This window comes from Erinaceus europaeus, chromosome 15 (genome assembly GCF_950295315.1).
Source record: "Erinaceus europaeus chromosome 15, mEriEur2.1, whole genome shotgun sequence".
Taxonomy (NCBI): Eukaryota; Metazoa; Chordata; class Mammalia; order Eulipotyphla; family Erinaceidae; genus Erinaceus; species Erinaceus europaeus.
In genome coordinates, this window is record NC_080176.1 from 1,263,214 (window position 1) to 1,283,767 (window position 20,554).

The 20,554-nt window shown below is 58.5% G+C and overlaps 2 protein-coding genes across 3 annotated transcripts in view; one reads left to right on the forward strand and one right to left on the reverse strand.

Moving 5' to 3' along the window:
- ABAT (4-aminobutyrate aminotransferase) overlaps positions 1-20,554 on the reverse strand; it is a 114,924-nt gene that overhangs the window by 80,048 nt on the left and 14,322 nt on the right. The window lies entirely within an intron of this gene.
- On the forward strand, positions 10,601-18,108 carry TMEM114 (transmembrane protein 114). Of its 2 annotated transcripts, XM_007532410.2 has the most exons (4): positions 10,601-10,796; positions 11,123-11,203; positions 17,492-17,629; positions 17,875-18,108. In XM_007532410.2, exons 1-4 carry the CDS (start codon positions 10,601-10,603, stop codon positions 18,105-18,107), a joined length of 648 nt encoding a protein of 215 aa, XP_007532472.2. In that variant the 3' UTR covers position 18,108. The 2 variants fall into 2 exon arrangements, with proteins under 2 accessions (XP_007532472.2, XP_060028257.1); XM_060172274.1 differs by lacking the exon at positions 17,492-17,629.

Consider the following 20,554-nt stretch of genomic DNA (forward strand, 5'->3'; position numbering starts at 1 on the left):
GCGCTTAACCCGCTGCGCCACCGCCCGACCACCTAACCTGGGTCTGTTTCACCCAGGCATCAAGTCTCTAACAGCAAGACAGGGAAAAATCTGAGACTTTTATCGGCTGCTCCAAATGTGGCGTGTCCAGTAAACTTCCGAACACCAGGACCCCGAATGAAGAGGAGGGAGAGAGAAAGGACAGAGCCTCAGCTGGTTCTCTTTGTCTCCATTATTTTAAATGAATTTCTCTTTTCAAGGTCAAAGTGGGTCAACATTATTTCATGGTTACTGTTGGGAGCTGAGGGGCCCTTAATTGGGTGGCCAAGCAACGTAACGATTATTATTTGTTAAGGAACAGATGGTGTTGCCTGTCTGGGCCTCTGTGCTAGGCCTGGATCTGTCTCCGGTGTGGATGGCGGTGTTCCCACCTCTGGGGCTTTGACTTCAGGCCAGAGCAAGTAAAGCAGAGGGCAAAGCCTTTCCTGACAGGAAGGTGGCAGACCATGTCTCTCTCTATTCTAAAATGTGGAGGTGTCCCCCTGGACAGAAAGAGAAGCCCACACTCCCCACCTCCTTTCTGAGAATGTACTTACTTGCTTAACTGTGAATGAGAGAGAACCAGAGCATCCATTCCCCCCAGCGTACAGTGCCGGACACCAAACCCTGGACCTGAGCTCTCCCACTCAGCGAGCTGTCTCTCTGTGTACATGCTTCTGACTGGATTCAATGTTTAAGATTTTTTTTCTAAAGTTTTTCTTTCTCGGATGAAGTTCTCCACCTTACAACTTGCCTTGAGGCTCAGAGAGGTGAGGCGTTTTACCCAAAGCTGCCCAGGTCCCCGGAGGCAAAGCTGGGGTGCAGCCAGGCAGGTCTGTGAGATGCAGCCCCTCTCACCACCCCCATAGACCGTCCTTCCAGTGCTTCCCAGGGTTGATGGCTGAGGGTGACAGAGACAGGTCACAGAAGCCAGCTGCCCGGGCTAATGACCAGTCACGTGTGCAGCCAATGGGCAGAGCCGCCAGCTGAGAAGTGCTAAGAAGACAGCTTGCAGGAAACCACCACCGGGTGGGTGCACTTGGTTCAGTGGAGGAGCTCAGAATGGCCCACTTTCTGAAGGTCACTTGCGGCCCAAACACCGGGTGTGTTTCCCATCGGCCCGGGGAGGCTTGGTCCTGCAGGAAGCAGTGACACCATTCCTCCCCGAGTCCCCCAGCCTGGAACAGCAGCTATAGCAGCGCAGTGACCAGCATGCACCTCCTTGTCCCCACCTGCCCCCAGGTCCCCGAGACAGGTCACACTTGTTCAGCGCATGGCTGCAGAGAGCTGCTCTCACACTGGGGACTCAGGTCTAGTGCTTGGCTTCTCTGCATGTCCAGCCTCTAGTTTCTCACGACGACAGGGTTCTTCTCGTGATGATGAAACTAGAAGTCAGCATCCCACTGCCTCCCTGGAAGAGTCAGAGAATGAATGGATGTGGCCTGTCGGAAGCTCCACACATTTCTTGAGGGTGATCGGCTGGGCCGGCTGTGCTTTGTTTTCAGTTGTTGTATGTGGTGCTGGGGACTGAATCCAGGCCTCACCCAGGTGTGACTGACCTGCTGAGTGGCCTCTATGAACTGATTTGTCATTTATTTGAGAGTGAAAAAAGGAGGGACAGACACAGAATGGGGAACGGAGAGAGGGAGAGACAGACACAGAGTGGGGAACGGAGAGAGGGAGAGACAGACACGGGGGGGGGACGGAGAGAGGGAGAGACAGACACAGTGGGGAACGGAGAGAGGGAGAGACAGACACAGAGTGGGGAACGGAGAGAGGGAGAGACAGACACAGAGTGGGGAACGGAGAGAGGGAGAGACAGACACAGAATGGGGAACGGAGAGAGGGAGAGACAGACACAGAGTGGGGAACGGAGAGAGGGAGAGACAGACACAGAGTGGGGAACGGAGAGAGGGAGAGACAGACACAGAGTGGGGAACGGAGAGAGGGAGAGACAGACACAGAGTGGGGAACGGAGAGAGGGAGAGACAGACACAGAGTGGGGAACGGAGAGAGGGAGAGACAGACACAGAATGGGGAACGGAGAGAGGGAGAGACAGACACAGAGTGGGGAACGGAGAGAGGGAGAGACAGACACAGAGTGGGGAACGGAGAGAGGGAGAGACAGACACAGAGTGGGGAACGGAGAGAGGGAGAGACAGACACAGAGTGGGGAACGGAGAGAGGGAGAGACAGACACAGAGTGGGGAACGGAGAGAGGGAGAGACAGACACAGAATGGGGAACGGAGAGAGGGAGAGACAGACACAGAGTGGGGAACGGAGAGAGGGAGAGACAGACACAGAGTGGGGAACGGAGAGAGGGAGAGACAGACAGACAGAGTGGGGAACGGAGAGAGGGAGAGACAGACACAGAGTGGGGAACGGAGAGAGGGAGAGACAGACACAGAGTGGGGAACGGAGAGAGGGAGAGACAGACACAGAGTGGGGAACGGAGAGAGGGAGAGACAGACACAGAGTGGGGAACGGAGAGAGGGAGAGACAGACAGACAGAGTGGGGAACGGAGAGAGGGAGAGACAGACAGACAGAGTGGGGAACGGAGAGAGGGAGAGACAGACACAGAGTGGGGAACGGAGAGAGGGAGAGACAGACACAGAATGGGGAACGGAGAGAGGGAGAGACAGACACAGAGTGGGGAACGGAGAGAGGGAGAGACAGACACAGAGTGGGGAACGGAGAGAGGGAGAGACAGACACAGAGTGGGGAACGGAGAGAGGGAGAGACAGACACAGTGGGGAACGGAGAGAGGGAGAGACAGACAGACAGAGTGGGGAACGGAGAGAGGGAGAGACAGACACAGAGTGGGGAACGGAGAGAGGGAGAGACAGACACAGAGTGGGGAACGGAGAGAGGGAGAGACAGACACAGAATGGGGAACGGAGAGAGGGAGAGACAGACACAGTGAGGGCACACAGCACAGCCCCGTCCACCATCCATGTGGCGCTCCCCTGTGGTGCTGGGGCTCAAGCCCAGGGCCTCATGCAGTCAGGCGTGTGCACTGCCCACTGAGCTACCTCTGGGCCCTTGTGTAGCCACTCTGAGCACCTGCTTAGTCATGCCTCCCTTTTCAGCCCCCATGTCAGCACCACCCCAAGAACAGGACGGACACGTGCATACACTTTCCTTGCACCAGCCTCTGTGATCTGTCGTCCCCCCCACCCCGACTCCTGTCTTTGCAGCGCCTCTGCCAGCCTTACATCCCATGAACACACTGTGATCACAACTCTCTGCCAGCTCCTTTGATCTTGGAACATTTTGCAAAGCAGAAATAATCACCCAGGACCTCGAGGAGGACTGCTGGCGGCTGCCACCATAAGCCTGCAGGTCTCGGCCACTGCCCTGCCCGCAGAGCCCACCCTGGGCCGGGTCCAGTCCTCGCAGCTGCCAGCACCTTCTGCAGAGGCCCAGAGATGCCCCCACCTCCACTACGGGGCAGAGCTGCCAGCCAGGGTCATCCCATCCCAGCACCCCCAGTGCCCACTTCTGGAGAACAGTCTGGCCTGCCTGCCACCTCCCCGGATTCCTCCACAGTTCTCGTCTGCAACGACTCCCAGCTGGGGAGGAAAAATCTGAAGTCTTGCTTTCTGCGTGAGCTGTCCTCCTCACCAGTGGCTAAATGCGCCCCAGGCAGGAAGCACACCCCGGCTATAGACAAACGTCAGTGCCTGCATCTCGGCCTGCAGCAGGCTGGGGGCTGGTGAGACTGGCTGGAGGCTGGCTGGCACTGTGGGGAGGTGGGGGGCAGAGAGCGAGAAGAGAGATGAGGAGGGTGAGGAGAGACAGGATCCCAACCACTTGGAAGAGCTGACAGAAGAGGGGCCAGGTGAACCACATCATCACCATGCCTGAAACCCTGGGTTCGAGCCCTGGGAGCACCATGGGCAGCAGGGGTGGTGGGGGAGCTCGTGGCCAGAGGTGTGGAGTCTGTTCTCTCTGCCTCATCCCGCATCTTTCTGAAAAAAAAAAAAAAAGAAGTTGGGGTGGGGATAGCACAATGGTTATGCAAACACACTGCCTGAGGCTCTGAATTCTCAGGTTCAATCCCCATACCACCACTAGCCAGAGCTGAGCAGTGTTCTGGTAAAATAAATACATAAATAAAACCAAAGAAAAAAAAAAGTTGGGCTGGGCAGACCAGTTGCTAAAATCACTCCAATTGGGGCCCTGGATGCTTTTCCTGGACCCATAAGGACATAAAGGGCTGGAGGGATGACGCCCTGGGCAGGGGACGCACCCTGGCACTGTGTGCGTGTGGCCTCAGTTCCGAGGGAAGTGCTGCGACACCAGAGAAGCTCAGGTGTGTGGCATCTGTCTGCTGGTCTGTCTGGATGGAAAAGTGGCTGCAGCGGTGACGTGGCCCACGCTCGAGGCCCTGAACTTTCAAAAGAAAGAAAGAAAACAAACAGGAAGGCAGACTTCTCTGGAGAAGCCTGTAGACTCCGTAGACTGTCGCTGAGCGGTGTCCATGGTGGGTAGGGGACACAAATGCTCATGGGGGTCGGGCTTCTGTGGAATCGGGGGTCCTGCTTGGTGAAGTTCTGTCTAATGAATGGTCTTGGGGGTGGGACCCAGGGGTGTGTGTGTGGGGGGATCCAAGGGGCTGAAACCTGAATCCTCTGTGACTCTGGGGTGTGGGGCCCCAGTTGGGGGCCAGGGGTGGGATCTCAGGCTCCCTGGGGTGACTGGTCTGTCCCTGGGCTGTGCGCCTCATGCTGTTTGGGGCCTGGCCCTCCAGGGCACTAGGGGAGCACCGGTCACTGTGGGGACTCCCTGTTTCAGGTGGGGGTGCCTCCACCTCCTGCAGGTATCCTGGGCTATATCCCTGAGGGTGCAGGCAGCCCAGGCCTAGGTGTGGGGACAGGAACCCCAGGACGCTGAGTGCTGCCCTTTGCACAGACTGTCAGCAGCTGCCAGGGAGCCTGAAAAGGTCAGAGCGGGGAGGCAAGGTGCAGTATGCAGGGGTGGGGGACCGTGGGAGATGGCGGAAAGGACAGCCGCTCAGGCTGAGCTGGGGCCCTGGCTCTGTCTGCTGCACACCTGCCCGGGGGAACCTCTCTGCCCCACTCCTGTGGTTGCTGGAGGGAGTGTAACCACACCCATGCCCCTGTTGGGGTCATGTGATCCAGGAGCTTCTTGGTGCCTCTGGGCTTGGAAGGGCCATGGCACTCCAGTGGGTTCTTCTCTGGGATTAGCCTATAGAGGGGAGAGGGCTGCTCTGGCCTCCCAGGGTGAGGGGCCAGGGAAGTCCCTCTGGGACCTCTCCCTGTCCCGGATAAAGCCTGAGAAATGGCCAACGGGAGCAGAGGGAGCAGACAGACAGATAGACAGACAGACAGCCTCCCCACCTGCAGAGGGAAGCTTCATAAGCAGTGGAGCAGGGCCGCAGGTCTCTCTCTCTCTCTCTCTCTCTCTCTTGCCGTTCCCTCTCAATTTTTGGCCTATCAAATAAAAATAATTAAAATAAAATATATTAAAAAAAAGGCCAAGAGCCCTGATAAGAATCAGCTTCCTGTTCCTGGGTCCAGCCCTGTTCATCTCTCAACTCTACCAACTCTGTGGACCTTTTTTTTTTTTTTATAGTCGATATTTTTGGATCAGGATCCTTCTGTAAAACGAAAACAAAACAACTGTTTTTTATTTAATTAAAAAGTATCCATTTGATTTTAGGAGAACCAGAGCCCTGCTGTGGAACTGCAGAACCAGAGGGAAGGCGGTTGTTGAGATCCCTGGGGCCTGGTGCCGAGCTGCTGCCCGGCTGTGCCACCATCGGCCCCCAGCGAGTGAAATCAGCACAGACAGAGGGGGCTTCAAAGGGCACATGCCTGCTGCCTCACCGCTTCTGTTCTCTCTCTCTCTCTCCCCTCCCCTGTGCGCGTCTCTCTCTCTCATGTCCCAGAACATACATTTCTAAAGAAAGAGACATTGTTGACCAGGAGGGAAACCTCAGGATCAGCACCGTATGCTGTTGTTGTCACCCCCCGAGGGCTGCAGGGGCCCAGCAGTCTGCCTCCGATTTCCTGACTCCTGTCCAGAGGCACACATTCACACCCAGCTCTCTGTTCATGGCTTCCTCTGCCTTTGCCTCCATGTCTCCACCTGGAGAGGGTTGACACCTGCGGTTAAGTCCCTGATGGCTGTGTGATATTGGCTCGCTTCCCCAGCCTCTCTGAGCCTTGCCATCATGGACACACTAGGCACGCTCAGATGCATGGCGGCAATAGCCATGGCTGGTAGCACAGGGACCTGTGCCTGCCAGTGGTGAATGCATGAAGAGACTGTGGTTTATTTATTTATTGCCTCCAGGGTTATCATTGGGGCTTGGTGCCAACACTACGAATCAACTGACCCATGGTCTTTTTTTTCCATTTTATTGGATAGGAGAGAGAGAATTGAAAGAGGAGGAAGAGGGAGAGAGGGAGAGAGACAGATACCTGCATACCTGCTTCGCTGCTGTGAAGCATCCCCCCTACAGGTGAGGAGTGGAGGCTTGAACTGGGATCCTTGCGCAGGTCCTTGTGGTTAGTGCTATGTGTGTTTGACCTGGTGTGCCACCGCCTGGCCCCTGAGAATGTGGTTTATATGAATGTGAGACAGTATTCATCTTTGGAAAGAGGAGGAGGAGGCCCCACGTCCCATTTGCAACTCGGAAGTGAAGGAAAACCACGGTCCCTCTTCACTGAGGCCCTGGGATCGTCCTATGGGTAGACGTGGAGGGCAGGACGGAGCTTACCAGGGGCTGAGGCTGTCACAGGGCCATAGGCACGGAACGGCTATTGTAAGGTGTGAAGTCAGACGAGTGGGTTCCAGGTTTGTCCACAGGGCAGGCAGCCTGGGAGAAGGGCCCTCAGCTATGCAGTAAACAAGCCTTAGGAGGGTGTGTCTCAGCCTGTGTGAGACTGCATTCCCACCACAGGACAGAGAGCAAGAGACACAAGGCAGCTTGTGGAGGCCTGTCACCTGGGCTGTGGTGCGGTGATGCGAGTGTTTACAGGTGTCCACGCTCACCCAGTTGTCCACATCAACTCTGCACATTGGGGGCGCATAGCAGTTGTACTGATCATAAGGTTAGGGAACCCTCACAGGGCTGGTGTGCTACCAGAGGCTGGGCTGGTGTAACAATTCCCAGAGCAGTGCTGTGGCAATCCCACTAACACGCTATTGCCCGGATGGGTTTCTCCAAGAAGACTTCATTTAAAAAGATTTTACTTAATTTTATTGACAGGGAAGAGAGAAATTGAGAGGGAAAGGACACACACACACACACACACACACACACACACACACACACACACACACGCGCCTGCAGACCTGCCTCACTGCTCCCAAAGCTTTTGACTCTGCAGGTGAAGACTGGGGGGCTTGTACCCAGGTCCTCTCACATGATTATGTGTGTGCTGAGTCTGGTGCATCACTGCCGTCTCCCCAGGGGACATTCCTTAGGCTCCTTTGCAGGTGTGGAGACTGGAGCTCAGCAGGGTGGGAGTGGGGTGGGGTGGGGTGGGGGGGCGCATTCCGGCTGCCGGCCCTGCCCTTCCCTCCTATGTTGCTCCTCTCTGAGTGGGAGGGGGCCTTCCTGAGCACAGAGGGAAGCCCCAGCTTTCACCCCTCGGCATCCGGCCAGGCAGGTGATGGGGACACTGGCCCTGCGGGTGACTGTCTCCTCTTCAGAGCGAGCCAGTGGCCTCCTGGGAGACGATGGAGCCACTGCCAGCTCCCGGGATGTCTAACGGGCAGGCGGGCCGAGACTGTGCCTGAGCAGTGAGTCAGTGGCCACCTCTGTGGAGTCCAGTTGGCCTTGTCACCCTAGAGGCCGTTTCTCTCTAGCTCAGTAGCCTTCATGCCTGTACAGCTCCCGAGAGCTGCCTGGGGCCGAGGCTGCCTCCTGATGGGGCTGCCACACTGGCTAAGCGCTGTGCCTGCAGGAGACAGTTTGGGGCAGGGCTCACTTATTAAACCAACAAATCTCCAGCCAACAGATCCTGGGCACCTTCCCAAAAGCCAGCCAGGCACCAAGGCCCTCGCCACCGGTCTCTGCAGCTGCCTCTGTCTCCCTCCGCCTTAGGACTCAGAAGGGGGGCTTTGCCCAAGGGTGCACTAAGATGCCGTCATGCTGAATGTTGGTCGGGTGTGTCCTAAGTTCAGCGACACTCTGGGGGGGGGGCATCCAGCATCAGCAACCCGCAGACACTTCACAGATGCTGGGGGTGACAGCACCATTCATGGTCACTGGTGGTAGGACGAGCTGAGGAGCTTCCGGGAACTGGGAGCTTTATTAAACACACTAGGTCTCAGATGTTAAGCTTTTTTGTGTTGTTTGTTTGTTTAATTCCATCAGGGTTTTCACTGGTATTCAGTGCTAGTACTTCACTTCAAAGCCACCACTCCCAGCAGCTGCCACTTTTTCCTTTTTTTTTTTTTCCAGGAGAGAAATAGAGAGAGTGTGGGGAGATAGACAGACAGAGAGAAAGAGAGGCCTGAAGACTTGCCCCACTGCTCATAAAGCATCCCCCCCTGCAGGTGGAGAGTGGGGGCTTGAACCCAGGTCCCTGCACATGGTGATGTGTGCTCAGCCCAGTGCACCACTGCCTGGTTTCTTTAGAGGTTTTTTTTTTTTTTTTTTGAGGTGGAGATGGCTCAGAGGGGGACAAGGACAAGGTAGTCAGTGGGCTTCAGCTCTGGAAACTCAGGAGCCCCGGTCTGAGAAGGAGCTCCTCTCTTTCGGCTGGGTTTGCCTCACTCTGACACAGTCTGCTCACAGAGCAGCAAGACCAAAGTCAGGAGATCGGTAAACACACTCAGAGACACGAGCCCTTCAGAGCAGCCTCCTCACAGGTCACCTTCAGGGACAAGACCACACTGCTCACATGCGTAAGAGCACCACCCTCGTCCCCCAGTTTGATTCTATGTCAGAGAATCACAGGCTGAAGTAAACCCACCCTAATTCATGGAGCACCATCCATTTGCCCTTGGTGCTGATAGTGGTGTAATGGTGGTGGTGAGGGTGATAGTGGTGGTGATGGTGACGATGATGGTGGTGGTAATGATGGTGGTGGTGATGGTGGTGGTGATGATGGTGGTGGTAAGGGTGATGGTGGTGGTGAGAGTGATGGTGGTGGTGAGGGTGATGGTGGTGGCGGTGAGGGTGGTTGGTGGTGAGGGTAATGGTGGTGGTGGTGGTGAGGGTGGTGGCGGTGGTGGTGAGGGTGGTTGGTGGTGAGGGTAATGGTGGTGGTGGCAGTGAGGGTGGTGGTGATGGTGGTGATGGTGACGATGATGGTGGTGGTGGTGATGGTGGTGAGGGTAATGGTGGTGAGGGTGATGGTGGTAATGGTGGTGGTGGTGGTGGTGAGGGTGGTGGTGATGGTGGTGATGGTGACGATGGTGGTGGTGGTGATGGTGGTGAGGGTAATGGTGGTGAGGGTGATGGTGGTAATGGTGGTGGTGATGGTGGTGGTGGTGGTGAGGGTGATGGTGGTGGCGGTGAGGGTGGTTGGTGGTGAGGGTAATGGTGGTGGTGGTGGTGAGGGTGGTGGTGATGGTGGTGATGGTGATGATGATGGTGGTGGTGGTGATGGTGGTGAAGGTAATGGTGGTGAGGGTGGTTGGTCGTGATGGTGGTGGTGGTGGTGATGGTGGTGGTGATGGTGATGATGGTGGTGAGAGTGATGGTGGTGGTGAGGGTGATGGTGGTGATGGTGGTGGTGGTGGTGATGATGGTGATGGTGATGGTGGTGGTGAGAGTGATGGTGGTGGTGAGGGTGATGGTGGTGATGGTGGTGGTGGTGGTGATGATGGTGATGGTGATGGTGGTGGTGGTGGTGGTGAGAGTGACGGTGGTGGTGGTGAGGGTGATGGTGGTGAGGGTGGTGAGGGTAATGGTGGTGAGGGTGGTTGGTCGTGTGGTGATGGTGGTGGTGAGAGTGACGGTGGTGGTGAGGGTGATGGTGGTGATGGTGGTGGTGGTGGTGATGATGGTGATGGTGATGGTGGTGGTGGTGGTGGTGAGAGTGACGGTGGTGGTGGTGGTGAGGGTGATGGTGGTGAGGGTGGTTGGTCGTGTGGTGATGGTGGTGGTGAGAGTGACGGTGGTGGTGAGGGTGGTGGTGATAGTGGTGATGGTGGTGGTGATGGTGGTGATGTTGGTGACCTGATGGAGGGGAAATGGGGCAGGAAGGAGAGAGACTACCTGTGATCTACTGGTTTGTACCTCCTTGCCCAGGTGAGGGGAGGCCCCAGGCCCCCAAGCTGTGGGTGGGTCGCCTGTCCCCCAGCCCCTCCCCTCAGCCAGCTCTGGGCCGGTGAGGGTGCTGGGCGCAGGGAGAGGCGGTCGGGGAGCGCCTGGCTGGGGAGAGTGTAGCTGGGCAGAGAGGGGCTGCAGGGCTGGGGCGGTGTGGGTGGCAGGGGGCAGCGGGCAGGGCGGGGGCGGTGTGGGTGGCAGGGGGCAGCGGGCAGGGCGGGGGCGGTGTGGGTGGCAGGGGGCAGCGGGCAGGGCGGGGGCGGTGTGGGTGGCAGGGGCAGCGGGCAGGGCGGGTCTGCGGCGGTGGGGCCGCCCGGCGGGCGCGATGCGGGTGCGGCTGGGCGCGCTGGCGGGCGGGGCGGCGCTGGCCGGGGCGCTGAGCTTCGTGCTCCTGGCCGCGGCGCTGGGCACCGACTTCTGGTACATCATCGACACCGGGCGGCTGGAGCGCGCTGGGCCCACCAACAGCAGCCGCCCCGAGCCGCTTGGCTCGCACTCAGGGCTCTGGAGGACCTGCGGCGGTGAGTGAGCACCGGGTGGGGCGCTGGGGAGGGGGAGTCGGGTCCAGGATCAGGTGGCCTGGGAGTGGCGCGGGGCCAGGGAGCCAGAGCCACTGGGGTGCAGGAGCCGGAGGTCTGGGGTCCAGGGGTCCAGGGTCCAGGGGTCCAGTGACGGGGTGGGAGGGGTCAGGGAGCTGGGAGCCCTGGGCTCTGAGAGTCTGGTTTCTGGGGTCGGGGGTCTGGGGGTCCTCAGTCAGGGGTTGGGGGAGGGGCAGAGGTTTGGGACTGCAGGGGCACCGAGGTTGAACGTGGGGTCCCATGTCCATTGCCTCCTCCCCCCACTGCAGCTCAGACCCCATGCCTACCACTGATGAACCCCTTCTGGCAGGACAACGTGACCGTCAGCGACTCAAGCCGTCAACTTCTTAGTAAGTCCCTCCAGGGTGCGGGTAGAGGACCCCAGGACTGATCCCACCCCCTGAGGGATTCAGAGTGGAGGGGCCCCCAGGACGAGCTCTGACATCTGCTGGGAGCAGGGTTGGGCTGAGACCTCAGGTGGGGCCTCTCTTGTCCACCTGTCTGGGGTGAAGTTTAGCAGTTAGCTGGCAAACAGTCTGACGCTGGGTCCAGCAGGGGCATCCCTGAGGGACCAGTGGCTGCAGGAGGGGAGGAGGCGCTGAGACAAGATTTGGGGTACAAGGCTGGAGAGCTGGGGCATTAGAGGGAGGAGGGCTGGTCCCCTGGGGGAGGCACCTCTGACAGCCTCAGTCATGTCTTCAGGGCTGGGCAGCCAGGGCAATTCTGCGGGAAATGCTTGCCGGCTGATCCCACTCAGGGGCAGGAGGAGGCAGGAATTCAGGGGCTGGGGGGGGGCTTGCTCGAGTCTTGTTCAAGGTGACTCCTCAGAATCCCTGGGTGGACCTTGGCCTCAGCCTCAGAGCCCACAGGGAGCCCGGGGCTGGGCCAGCACACTCGGAGGGAGGGAAGGAGCGAGGGAGGGGGTGGCCAGTCTGTTCCCCGAAAGGCCAGGCTGAGCCTGTCTGTGTACACAGCCACTCAGGGCATCTCTGACATGTCCATGCCTAACTCCATTTCCCAATAGGGGAAGAGGGGGAGGGAGAGGGAGAAGGAGAGGGAGAGGGAGAGGGAGAGGGAGAGAAGAGAGACAAGAGGAGCCAGAGCATCATACTGGCTTGAGTGGAGCAGGGACTGAACTCAGGCCCTCGCCCTGGACCATTTGCTGGAGTAGGCCTGTCTCTCAGCCATGAGTCCTGGACTGCATGGAGTAAGGCAGGAGACAGACGCAAGTGACCTGTGGCCTGCTAGGAGTGGGGCTTGCTGCTGAGTGAGTGAATGAATGAATGAACCGAAGCTCTTTCTTTAACACCCGTTGGCACCCAGGAACCACGTCACCTGTCTCGAGGTAGTCTCGCTGTGGACTCCTGCCCCTTCAGTGGTGTAACTGCTCCCACTGCTGTCTGCTGCCAGGGCTGGGCAGATGCCAAGCTGCTTCACCGGGATATTTCTAAAAAAGGTCCCTGGGGCTCTGGGGGTGCGGGGGCTGCAGTGTCACCCTGGCCACCTTGCAAACTCCACTCCCATCCCCAGCCCCATGAAGGGGGCATCAGTTGGGTACTGGGAGTATTCAGGGGGCTGAGGCAGGAGGGGGTGTGCTTTGTCCTGAGCTCCAAGTCAGAAGAAATGTTGGGTGTCCTCAGACTGGCCAGGAGTTTCTGCCCCCGGGGAGAAGGGGGTGAGTCCGGCTCAGACCTGGCTCTCAGAGCTCCTGGCGCAGGCATCTTAGCCTCTGAGCCCCAGTCTGCACCCCAGCAGCGTCCGGCATCCCTGGGCATTGTGCTTGCCCTGCTTTGCAGTGTGGGACCTGGATTTGAGCCCGGCCCCCACTGCACTGAAGGAGGCTTTGATGCTGTGGGGTCTCTCTCTCTCTCTCTCTCTCTCTCTCTCTCTCTCTCTCTTTCTCCTGAAGGGTTTGGGCAGGCTTCTGCAAACAGGTACATTTTTAAGAAGTCACCTCAGTGCATGGCCCGAGAGGTGGCACTCGGAAGCTGAAGCCTGGGCTCCTAAGGCCCTGAGCTCAACGTACCAGAAGATGCTGTTGTTCTCTGCCTGGTAAAGCAAATACGTCTCTTAAGCAAGCTTCACAGCTGGGAAGCTGGCACAGGGGTTCTGCAAAAGACTCTCCTGCCTGAGGCTCTGAGCACCCAGGTTCAATCCCAGCACCACTGTCAGCCAGAGCTGAGCAGGGCTCTGGCTAAACAAACAGAACTAAAATGAAAACAAGACAAAGTGACCTTTGCTGGGACCCCACCCGGTGCCTGACTCTTAGAGACATTGAACTTGCATGACCTCTCGCTCTCTCTCATTTTGATTTGAAAGCTCTAGGCAGGGCCGGGTGGCGGCGCACCTGGTTGAGCGCACATGTGACAGTGCCCAAGGACCCGGTTCGAGCCCCCAGTTCCTACCTGCAGGGGGAAAGCTTTGCGAGTGGTGAAGCAGGGCTGCAGGTGTCTTTCTGTCTCTCTTCCTATCACCCCCTTCCCTCCTGAGTTCTGGCTGCCTCTATCCAATAAATAAAGATTAAAAAAATTAAAAAAAAAGAAAAAGCTCCAGGCTGAGCCAGTGAAATGCACCGCACAACCAGCAGCCCTGCTGGCACCCTCTCAGCTTCCTCCAGTGCGGCCTCTGTGCTGGTCCTTGCTGGGCTGGGAGCCCTCTGATCCCACCTCTGTAGATGGATGGCTGCCGACACCGGGCACAGATTTCTCTGTAAAACTTTATGAAAGGAGCCCACCTGTGAGCTTTGTGAAATGCAGCCCCGCACACAGCAGGATTCTGAGAAGGGCGGGAGCTGGGCCCAGAGTCTGCTTAGCGGCTGTCCCCAGACTTCATCATCTACTTGGGGGCTGCTGTTGGGCAGTTTCCTCCACCTCTGGGAGCCTCTGCGCTCGCCTGGGCAGAAGGAGGGTAGTGCTCTGTGGGGGCCGAGTGGGAGGGCGAGCCACACTCATGGCTAGGCGGCCCCTCCAGCGGCAGCTGCCATGGGGGTGGGGGTCACTGTATCCTCAGAACCGCAGCAGGCTGCCCCTGCAGCCCAACCACCGAGCCCACTGCAAAGCAGCCCATGAAAGCTTTGGTCCCCAGAACCTCCTTCTCCCCAGAATAGGTTCTGAGTCTCGACTCTTGTTGTGTGAAGACACTTCATTCTTTCAAAGTCCTGCTGGTACAGACCTAGGAGGGGAGAGGCCAGCTGACGGCCTCCCAGCCGGAGCCCCCTGAGGTGCATGTATGGCCTGTGGGTGCTGGGTTCCTGGGTGGGGGATCCTTTTTGCAGGAGGGAAAGTCCTGGTAGTGAACAGTGCAGTTAAAACAGTCTCCATCCAAAGCCACTGGGCAGCTGCTTGGTGACAAGGGACAGAAACTGAGCCAGGACATGCTGGCCTGTGACCCGGAGGGGTCCAGAGAGCTCATCTCCCCCCCCCCCCCCCCGGTAGGGGGACAGCATGATAGTTCCACAGAGAGGCTCCAAGCTCTCAGGTTCAAGCCCTACAAGGCTTTGGTAAAACCCCAAACAAAACTGGAAAACAGCTCACCCCAGTGTCTTTCTCTTGGGGTTCTGCTTGCACCTGAGCCCCCCCCCCCCCAAGTCTTGGCAACTCTGGCCTTTCCCAGTAACCTGAGAAACTTCAGGGCTGCCTCTCATTGGACCAGACTGGCCTCCGAGTCCGGTCCTCAGCCAATCATGAGATGGGGTGGGCCGTGCTGACTGGCTGGGCTGGCACAATTGCCACTTTAGCAAGTGATAGGGGCGGGTCCAGCCCCATCACCCAAGGGCCCTCCCACCCCCCAGGGCTGTGTGACCAGTGACCCCACAGCATGGCAGCAACCCTCCTCCTGCACCAAGCCCAGGGTTCTGGGGCCCCAGCGTCCCCTCTGGACTGGGCCTGGCTGAGCCCTCGGGCACTGCCCCTCTCCTCGGCACTGGGCTTGCTGCAGGCCAAGGGGACAGGTGTGACCCTTGTCCAGTTGGGTCTTGCTGTCTGAGTGGGAGACGGACAAGGAGCCGGTGAGGTGGCACACTGGTGGAGCACTGGACTTGCAGGCATGAGGCCCCAAGCTCCTTCCCCAGCACCACACAGGTGGCTACTCAGAAGACACTAGAGGAGGTGGGGACCAAGGGCTTAAACTGGGGCCCTAGCGAACTGTAACGTGTGAGCTTAACCAGGTGTGCCACCGCCTGCCTCCTTCTTCCGCAGCAGACTTTGGGGTGTCTGGCTCTCAGTTTCCCCACGGCCCTGTATGAAGGGCTGATGGGCTATTCAGTCTTGGCGGGGCTTCTGTGCCTGCAGCCACCCCAGACACCCCCAGATCACCTTCAAATTGGGAACTTGATTGGAAAGAGGGTCTTTGTGGATGGAATTGGGCTGAGGACCGTGAGACGAGCCTCCCAGGCTGAGCTGATGACAGAAATCGTCTGCCACTGTCTTCTAGGAAAAGAGAGAAGGAGGTGGGGAGACAGCCTAATGAGGGGCACAGACCTCACATGCCTGAGGCCCTGGGTTCGATCTCTGGCACGGCATGTGTAAGAGCTCTGGTCTCTCTCTCTCTCTGTCTCTCTCTCCCAATCTCACTTCTCCCTCTCTTTCTCTTATAAAAAATAAAATCTTGACGGAGCCAGGCAGTGGTGTACTTGGTTGAATGCACATAGTACTGTGCACAAGGACCCGAGTTCAAGCCCCCAGCTCCCACCTGTGGTGGTGGGGGAGTTTCACAAGTGGTGAAACAGGTCTGTAGATCTCTCTCACTCCTCTCTCCATTTTTCTCTGTCCTGTCTAGTGAAACAGAAATCAAATGCACCCCTCAGCAGAATAACTCCCCAGAGCTTGCCCTCGGTGGACACAGGGCCAGCAGGAGTCTGCCTCTTAGCATGGTAGCTGTGGCCTCAGCAGTGGGATGGCCAGACGCCCCCATTTCCCCTCACTGGTCCTGGGATGTCCCTCCGGCCATGGAGGAATGGTGATACTGGCTGGTGACTGACCGCTGCAGCCGGGTGCTGCCTCCTCAGGTCCCCGGAGAAGCAGAGCCTGTGTCCTGCCCATCTCCACCCTCCATCTGCCCTCAGCATGAAGCTGGCTGCTGCAGGCCCTGCACAGAGGACTTCTGCCACCTTGGGTGCTGAGCTCCTGGGGGTGGTGGCCCCTGGGTGCTGAGCCCCTGCATGGTGGCCCCTGGGTGCTGAGCCCCTGGTAATGAGCCCCTGGGTGCTGAGTCCCCTGGGTGCTGAATCCCTGGTGCTGAGCCCCTGGGTGCTGAGCCCTTGGGTGCTGAGCCCTGGGTGCTGAGTCCCCTGGTGCTGAGCCCCTGGGTGCTGAGCCTCTGGGTGCTGAGTCCCCTGGGTGCTGAGTCCCCTGGTGCTGAGTCCCTGAGTGCTGAGTCCCCTGGTGCTGAGTCCCCTGGGTGCTGAGCCCTGGGTGCTGAGTCCCCTGGTGCTGAGCCCCTGGGTGATGAGTCCCCTGGTGCTGAGTCCCTGGGTGCTGAGTCCCTGGTGCTGAGTCCCCTGGGTGCTGAGCCCCTGCATGGTGGCCCTTGGATGCTTAGCCCCTGGGTACTGAGCCCCTGGGTGCTGAGCCCTGGGTGCTGAGTCCCCTGGTGCTGAGTCCCTGGGTGCTGAGCCCCTGGGTGATGAGTCCCCTGGTGCTGAGTCCCTGGGTGCTGAGTCCCTGGTGCTGAGTCCCCTGGGTGCTGAGCCCCTGCATGGTGGCCCTTGGATGCTTAGCCCCTGGGTACTGAGCCCCTGGGTGCTGAGCCCTGGGTGCTGAGTCCCCTGGTGCTGAGTCCCTGGGTGCTGAGTCCCTGGTGCTGAGTCCCCTGGGTGCTGAGCCCCTGCATGGTGGCCCTTGGATGCTTAGCCCCTGGGTACTGAGCCCCTGGGTGCTGAGCCCTGGGCTGAGTCCCCTGGTGCTGAGTCCCTGGGTGCTGAGCCCCTGGGTGCTGGGTCCCCTGGGTGCTGAATCCCTGGTGCTGAGCCCCTGGTGCTGAGTCCCTGGGTGCTGAGCCCTTGGGTGCTGAGCCCTGGGTGCTGAGTCCCCTGGTGCTGAGCCCCTGGGTGCTGAGCCCCTGGGTGCTGGGTCCCCTGTGTGCAGAGTCCCTGGTGCTGAGCCCCTGGGTGCTGAGTCACCTGGGTGCTGGGCCCCTGGTGCTAAGCCCCTGGGTGCTGAGCCCCTGCATGGTGGCCCCTGGGTGCTGAGCCCCTGGGTACTGAGCCCCTGGGTACTGAGCCCCTGGGTGCTGAGCCCTGGGTGTTGAGTCCCCTGGGTGCTGAGCCCTTGGGTGCTGAGCCCCTGGGTGCTGAGCCCCTGGGTGCAGAGTCCCTGGTGCTGAGCCCCTGGGTGCTGAGTCCCCTGGGTGCAGAGTCCCTGGTGCTGAACCCCTGGGTGCTGAGTCCCCTGGGTGCAGAGTCCCTGGTGCTGAGCCCCTGGGTGCTGAGCCCCTGGGTGCTGAGCCCCTGGTGCTGAGTCCCTGGGTGCTGAGCCCCTGGGTGCTGAGCCCCTGGTGCTGAGTCCCTGGGTGCTGAGCCCCTGGGTGCTCTGCCCCTGGGTGCTGAGCCCCTACATGGTGGCCCCTGGGTGCTGAGCCCCTGGGTGCTGAGTCCCTGGGTGCTGAGCCTCTGGTGCTGAGCCAAGCCCCCTGCCCTCCAGCCATGCATGGTGTGTCTGTGGTCCTGCTGCCACTCAGCCTCATCCTCATGGTGTTCGGAGCCATGGCCGGTCTCCTAAGCTTCCTGCTCCGCGCCTCGCGGCTGCTCCTGATCACTGGAACCCTCTTCCTGTTCGGAGGTAGGTGCTGGGCATTTGGAGGAGGCTCCTAGTCCCGAGCCTTTGCCCTGTGCTCCCAGGAGTGGAACGGGGGGGGGGGGTCTGGTCTGAGGGCCTCGGGGTTCCCCAGAGGAAGCTTACACCTCCAGGGAGGGGTGGCTGGGGGCTGACCTCCTATGGGAGAGGAGGAAGAAGGAATAGAAAGAGGGGAAGAGTAGGGAGGAGGGAGGAGAGGAGGAGGGTGAGCTGACCCTGATGCCCCCCAGCCCTGGTGACCCTGGCGGGCGTGGGCGTGTACATGGCATACTCTGCGGCCGCCCTGGAGGAGGCGCTGTGCCTGCTGGATGAGGCAGCCCTGCTGGAGCAAGTGGACATCCGCTTTGGCTGGTCACTGGCCCTGGGCTGGGTCAGCTTCGCAGCTGAGCTGCTCACCGGCCTGGCCTTCCTGGCAGCCGCCCGTCTGCTGCACCTGCGGCCTGGGCAGGACCAGAGCCTCTGATTCGGACCCGGGGCCGGGCGGCGTGGGGTCCAGGGGATGGTGAGCCAGAGCGGGGGTGGTGGGCTAGGGTGTCCCTGCCGTGTGGCTGTGGGCTGGGGGCTGGGGTGCCTGGGAGTGACAGTCACCCCGACATCTGCCCTTGCTTCCTGTCTTTCCGGCAGAGTGAGGTCCTCAGTCTTTAACTGAGAGGCCGCTCTACCTCCCACGTGGCTCCAGGACTCAAACCCAGGGCCCTGTCTGTCCCTGTCGGCTGTGCCCAGCAGCTGAGCCACCTCCCTGTCCTAGGACCTGGGAGACCCTGGCTGCATCTGTGGGCTTTCAGGCCGCACCCCCCATGGGTGAAGCCTCCTTCTAGGCAGGGGAGCCCGAGAGGGTGGAGGCACAGCCAGCAGGCAGGGACAGCAAGCTTCTCCCTGGGCTGGGCCCAGTGTGCAGGGAAGGGGACAGCTGGGCTCTCAGCACTGGGTGGGTGAGGGGTCTCCTGGGTCCCAGCTCTGTCCAGACTCCCAAGGCCACAGTGATTCCCTGTGAACTCACATCCCTGGTGGCTGGAGACAGCTCATCTGGTAGAGCACAGGCCTTGTAGGCCCCAGGGTTCCCTCCCCACCACTTTCTGTGCCCAAGCCCCTCAGACTTCCCTCCCTCCCATGCAACACTTTCTAATATGAAATAAAGAAAATCAATCATAAAATTGGGCTGTGAGAGCTCACTGGGTCAGCCTTCAAACCTTGGCACCACGGTGTGTGTGTGTGTGTGTGTGTGTGTGTGTGTGTGTGTGTGTGTGTCTATGTGAATAAGAAAAAACATCTTGGGAATGCTGAGGTCACACATGGCTCAGCAAAAAATAAAGTAAAAAAACCCTGCAAAATGTCATTGCAAGGCCCCTCTGGGCTGTTTGCACACGAGGGTGGAGGCAGCCTGTGGCCAGGGCTGCAGCCAAAGATGGGGGTCTTGGGGTGGGTCAGAACGAGTCATCTGCTACCCCCAGAGTCTCGAACAAGGGCTTGTGACTGGTGTCTGCGGGTGCCAGCCCCCATCACCCACAGAACCTCTTAAAACACTTGGTGGGGGGCAGCAGCCTTGAGATGAACCCTGGATGCCCCTGAGCCCAGAGGGACAGGGCCTCACTTTGTGTGCGCACCCCCCCCCAGCTCTTCTTCCAAGGGGTGTTTTTTCTGCCACCTGCTGGCTATATAGCAGTATTGCACCAGGCACCTGCATTCTTGAGGGGGAAACCAGTCTTTGCTGCCATCTGCTGGCCATATTGCAGAACTGCAACAGGCACCCAGGCTCATGAACGGGAAATCCCAGCCCTTTCTGCCATCTGCTGGTGATAGAGTAGAACTGCACCAGACACATTTCTTTTTTTAAACTTTTTTTTTTTTAGTTTCAACTTAAAAAAATTTGTTTATTTATTTGTTGGATAGAGACAGTCAGAAATTGAGAGGGAAGGGGGAGATAGGGAGAGAGACAGAGGGACACCTGCATTCCTACTTCACCACTTGTGAAGCTTTCCCCCTGTAGGTGGGGGCCAGGGTTCTAACCTCAGACACCTATTTCAATGGAGAAAAATGTTATTTGTTGCCATCTACTGGCCGTAAAGTAGAACTACATCCCACACCAGTTTCAATGAAGGGAAAAATGTTCTTTGCTGCCATCTGCCGGCTATATGGCAGTACTGCACCAGGCGCTTGTGCTCACGAAGGGGGGAAAACATTCTTTGCTTTCATCTGCTGGCCATGGGATGCATTGGATCGACCTTCTCGTGGTGCATTCCGTGAGTACCCATTCATTGGGGAAACTGACAATCCTTTCTAGCCGACTGAATCCACATGGATCCCAGTCACTTTCAAAGCCAGCAACAAGCAGCTCCTGACAGCTTTCAACCTGACCTGTTGACTGGCTACGGAAGAAGGGCAAACACTAGAAGAAGAATCTGCTGGCCATAATGTAGAACTACACCCACACCTGTTTCAATGAGGAGGAACATGTTCTTTGCTGCCATCTGCTGGCCACAAAGTAGAACTACACCCACACCTGTTTCAATGAGGAGGAACATGTTCTTTGCTGCCATCTGCTGGCCACAAAGTAGAACTACACCCACACCTGTTTCAATGAGGAGGAACATGGTCGTTGCTGCCATCTGCTGGCCACAAAGTAGAACTACACCCTGCACCAGTTTCAATGAGGAGGAAAATGTTATTTGCTGCCATCTTCTGGCGATAAAGTAGAACTACACCCTGCACCAGTTTCAATGAAGCGGAACATGTTCTTTGCTGCCATCTGCTGGCGATAAAGTAGAACTACACCCCACACCTGTTTCAATGAGGAGGAAAATGTTATTTGCTGCCATCTTCTGGCGATAAAGTAGAACTACACCCTGCACCAGTTTCAATGAAGAGGAACATGTTCTTTGCTGCCATCTGCTGGCGATAAAGTAGAACTAC

Coding starts and splice junctions, on each gene's coding strand:
- TMEM114 (XM_007532410.2), top strand. CDS start 10,601: ATGCGGGTGCGGCTGGGCGCGCTGGCGGGCGGGGCGGCGCTGGCCGGG. Junction 10,797..11,122: donor GCTCTGGAGGACCTGCGGCG/GTGAGTGAGCAC, acceptor CCCCCACTGCAG/CTCAGACCCCATGCCTACCA. Junction 11,204..17,491: donor CTCAAGCCGTCAACTTCTTA/GTAAGTCCCTCC, acceptor CCTGCCCTCCAG/CCATGCATGGTGTGTCTGTG.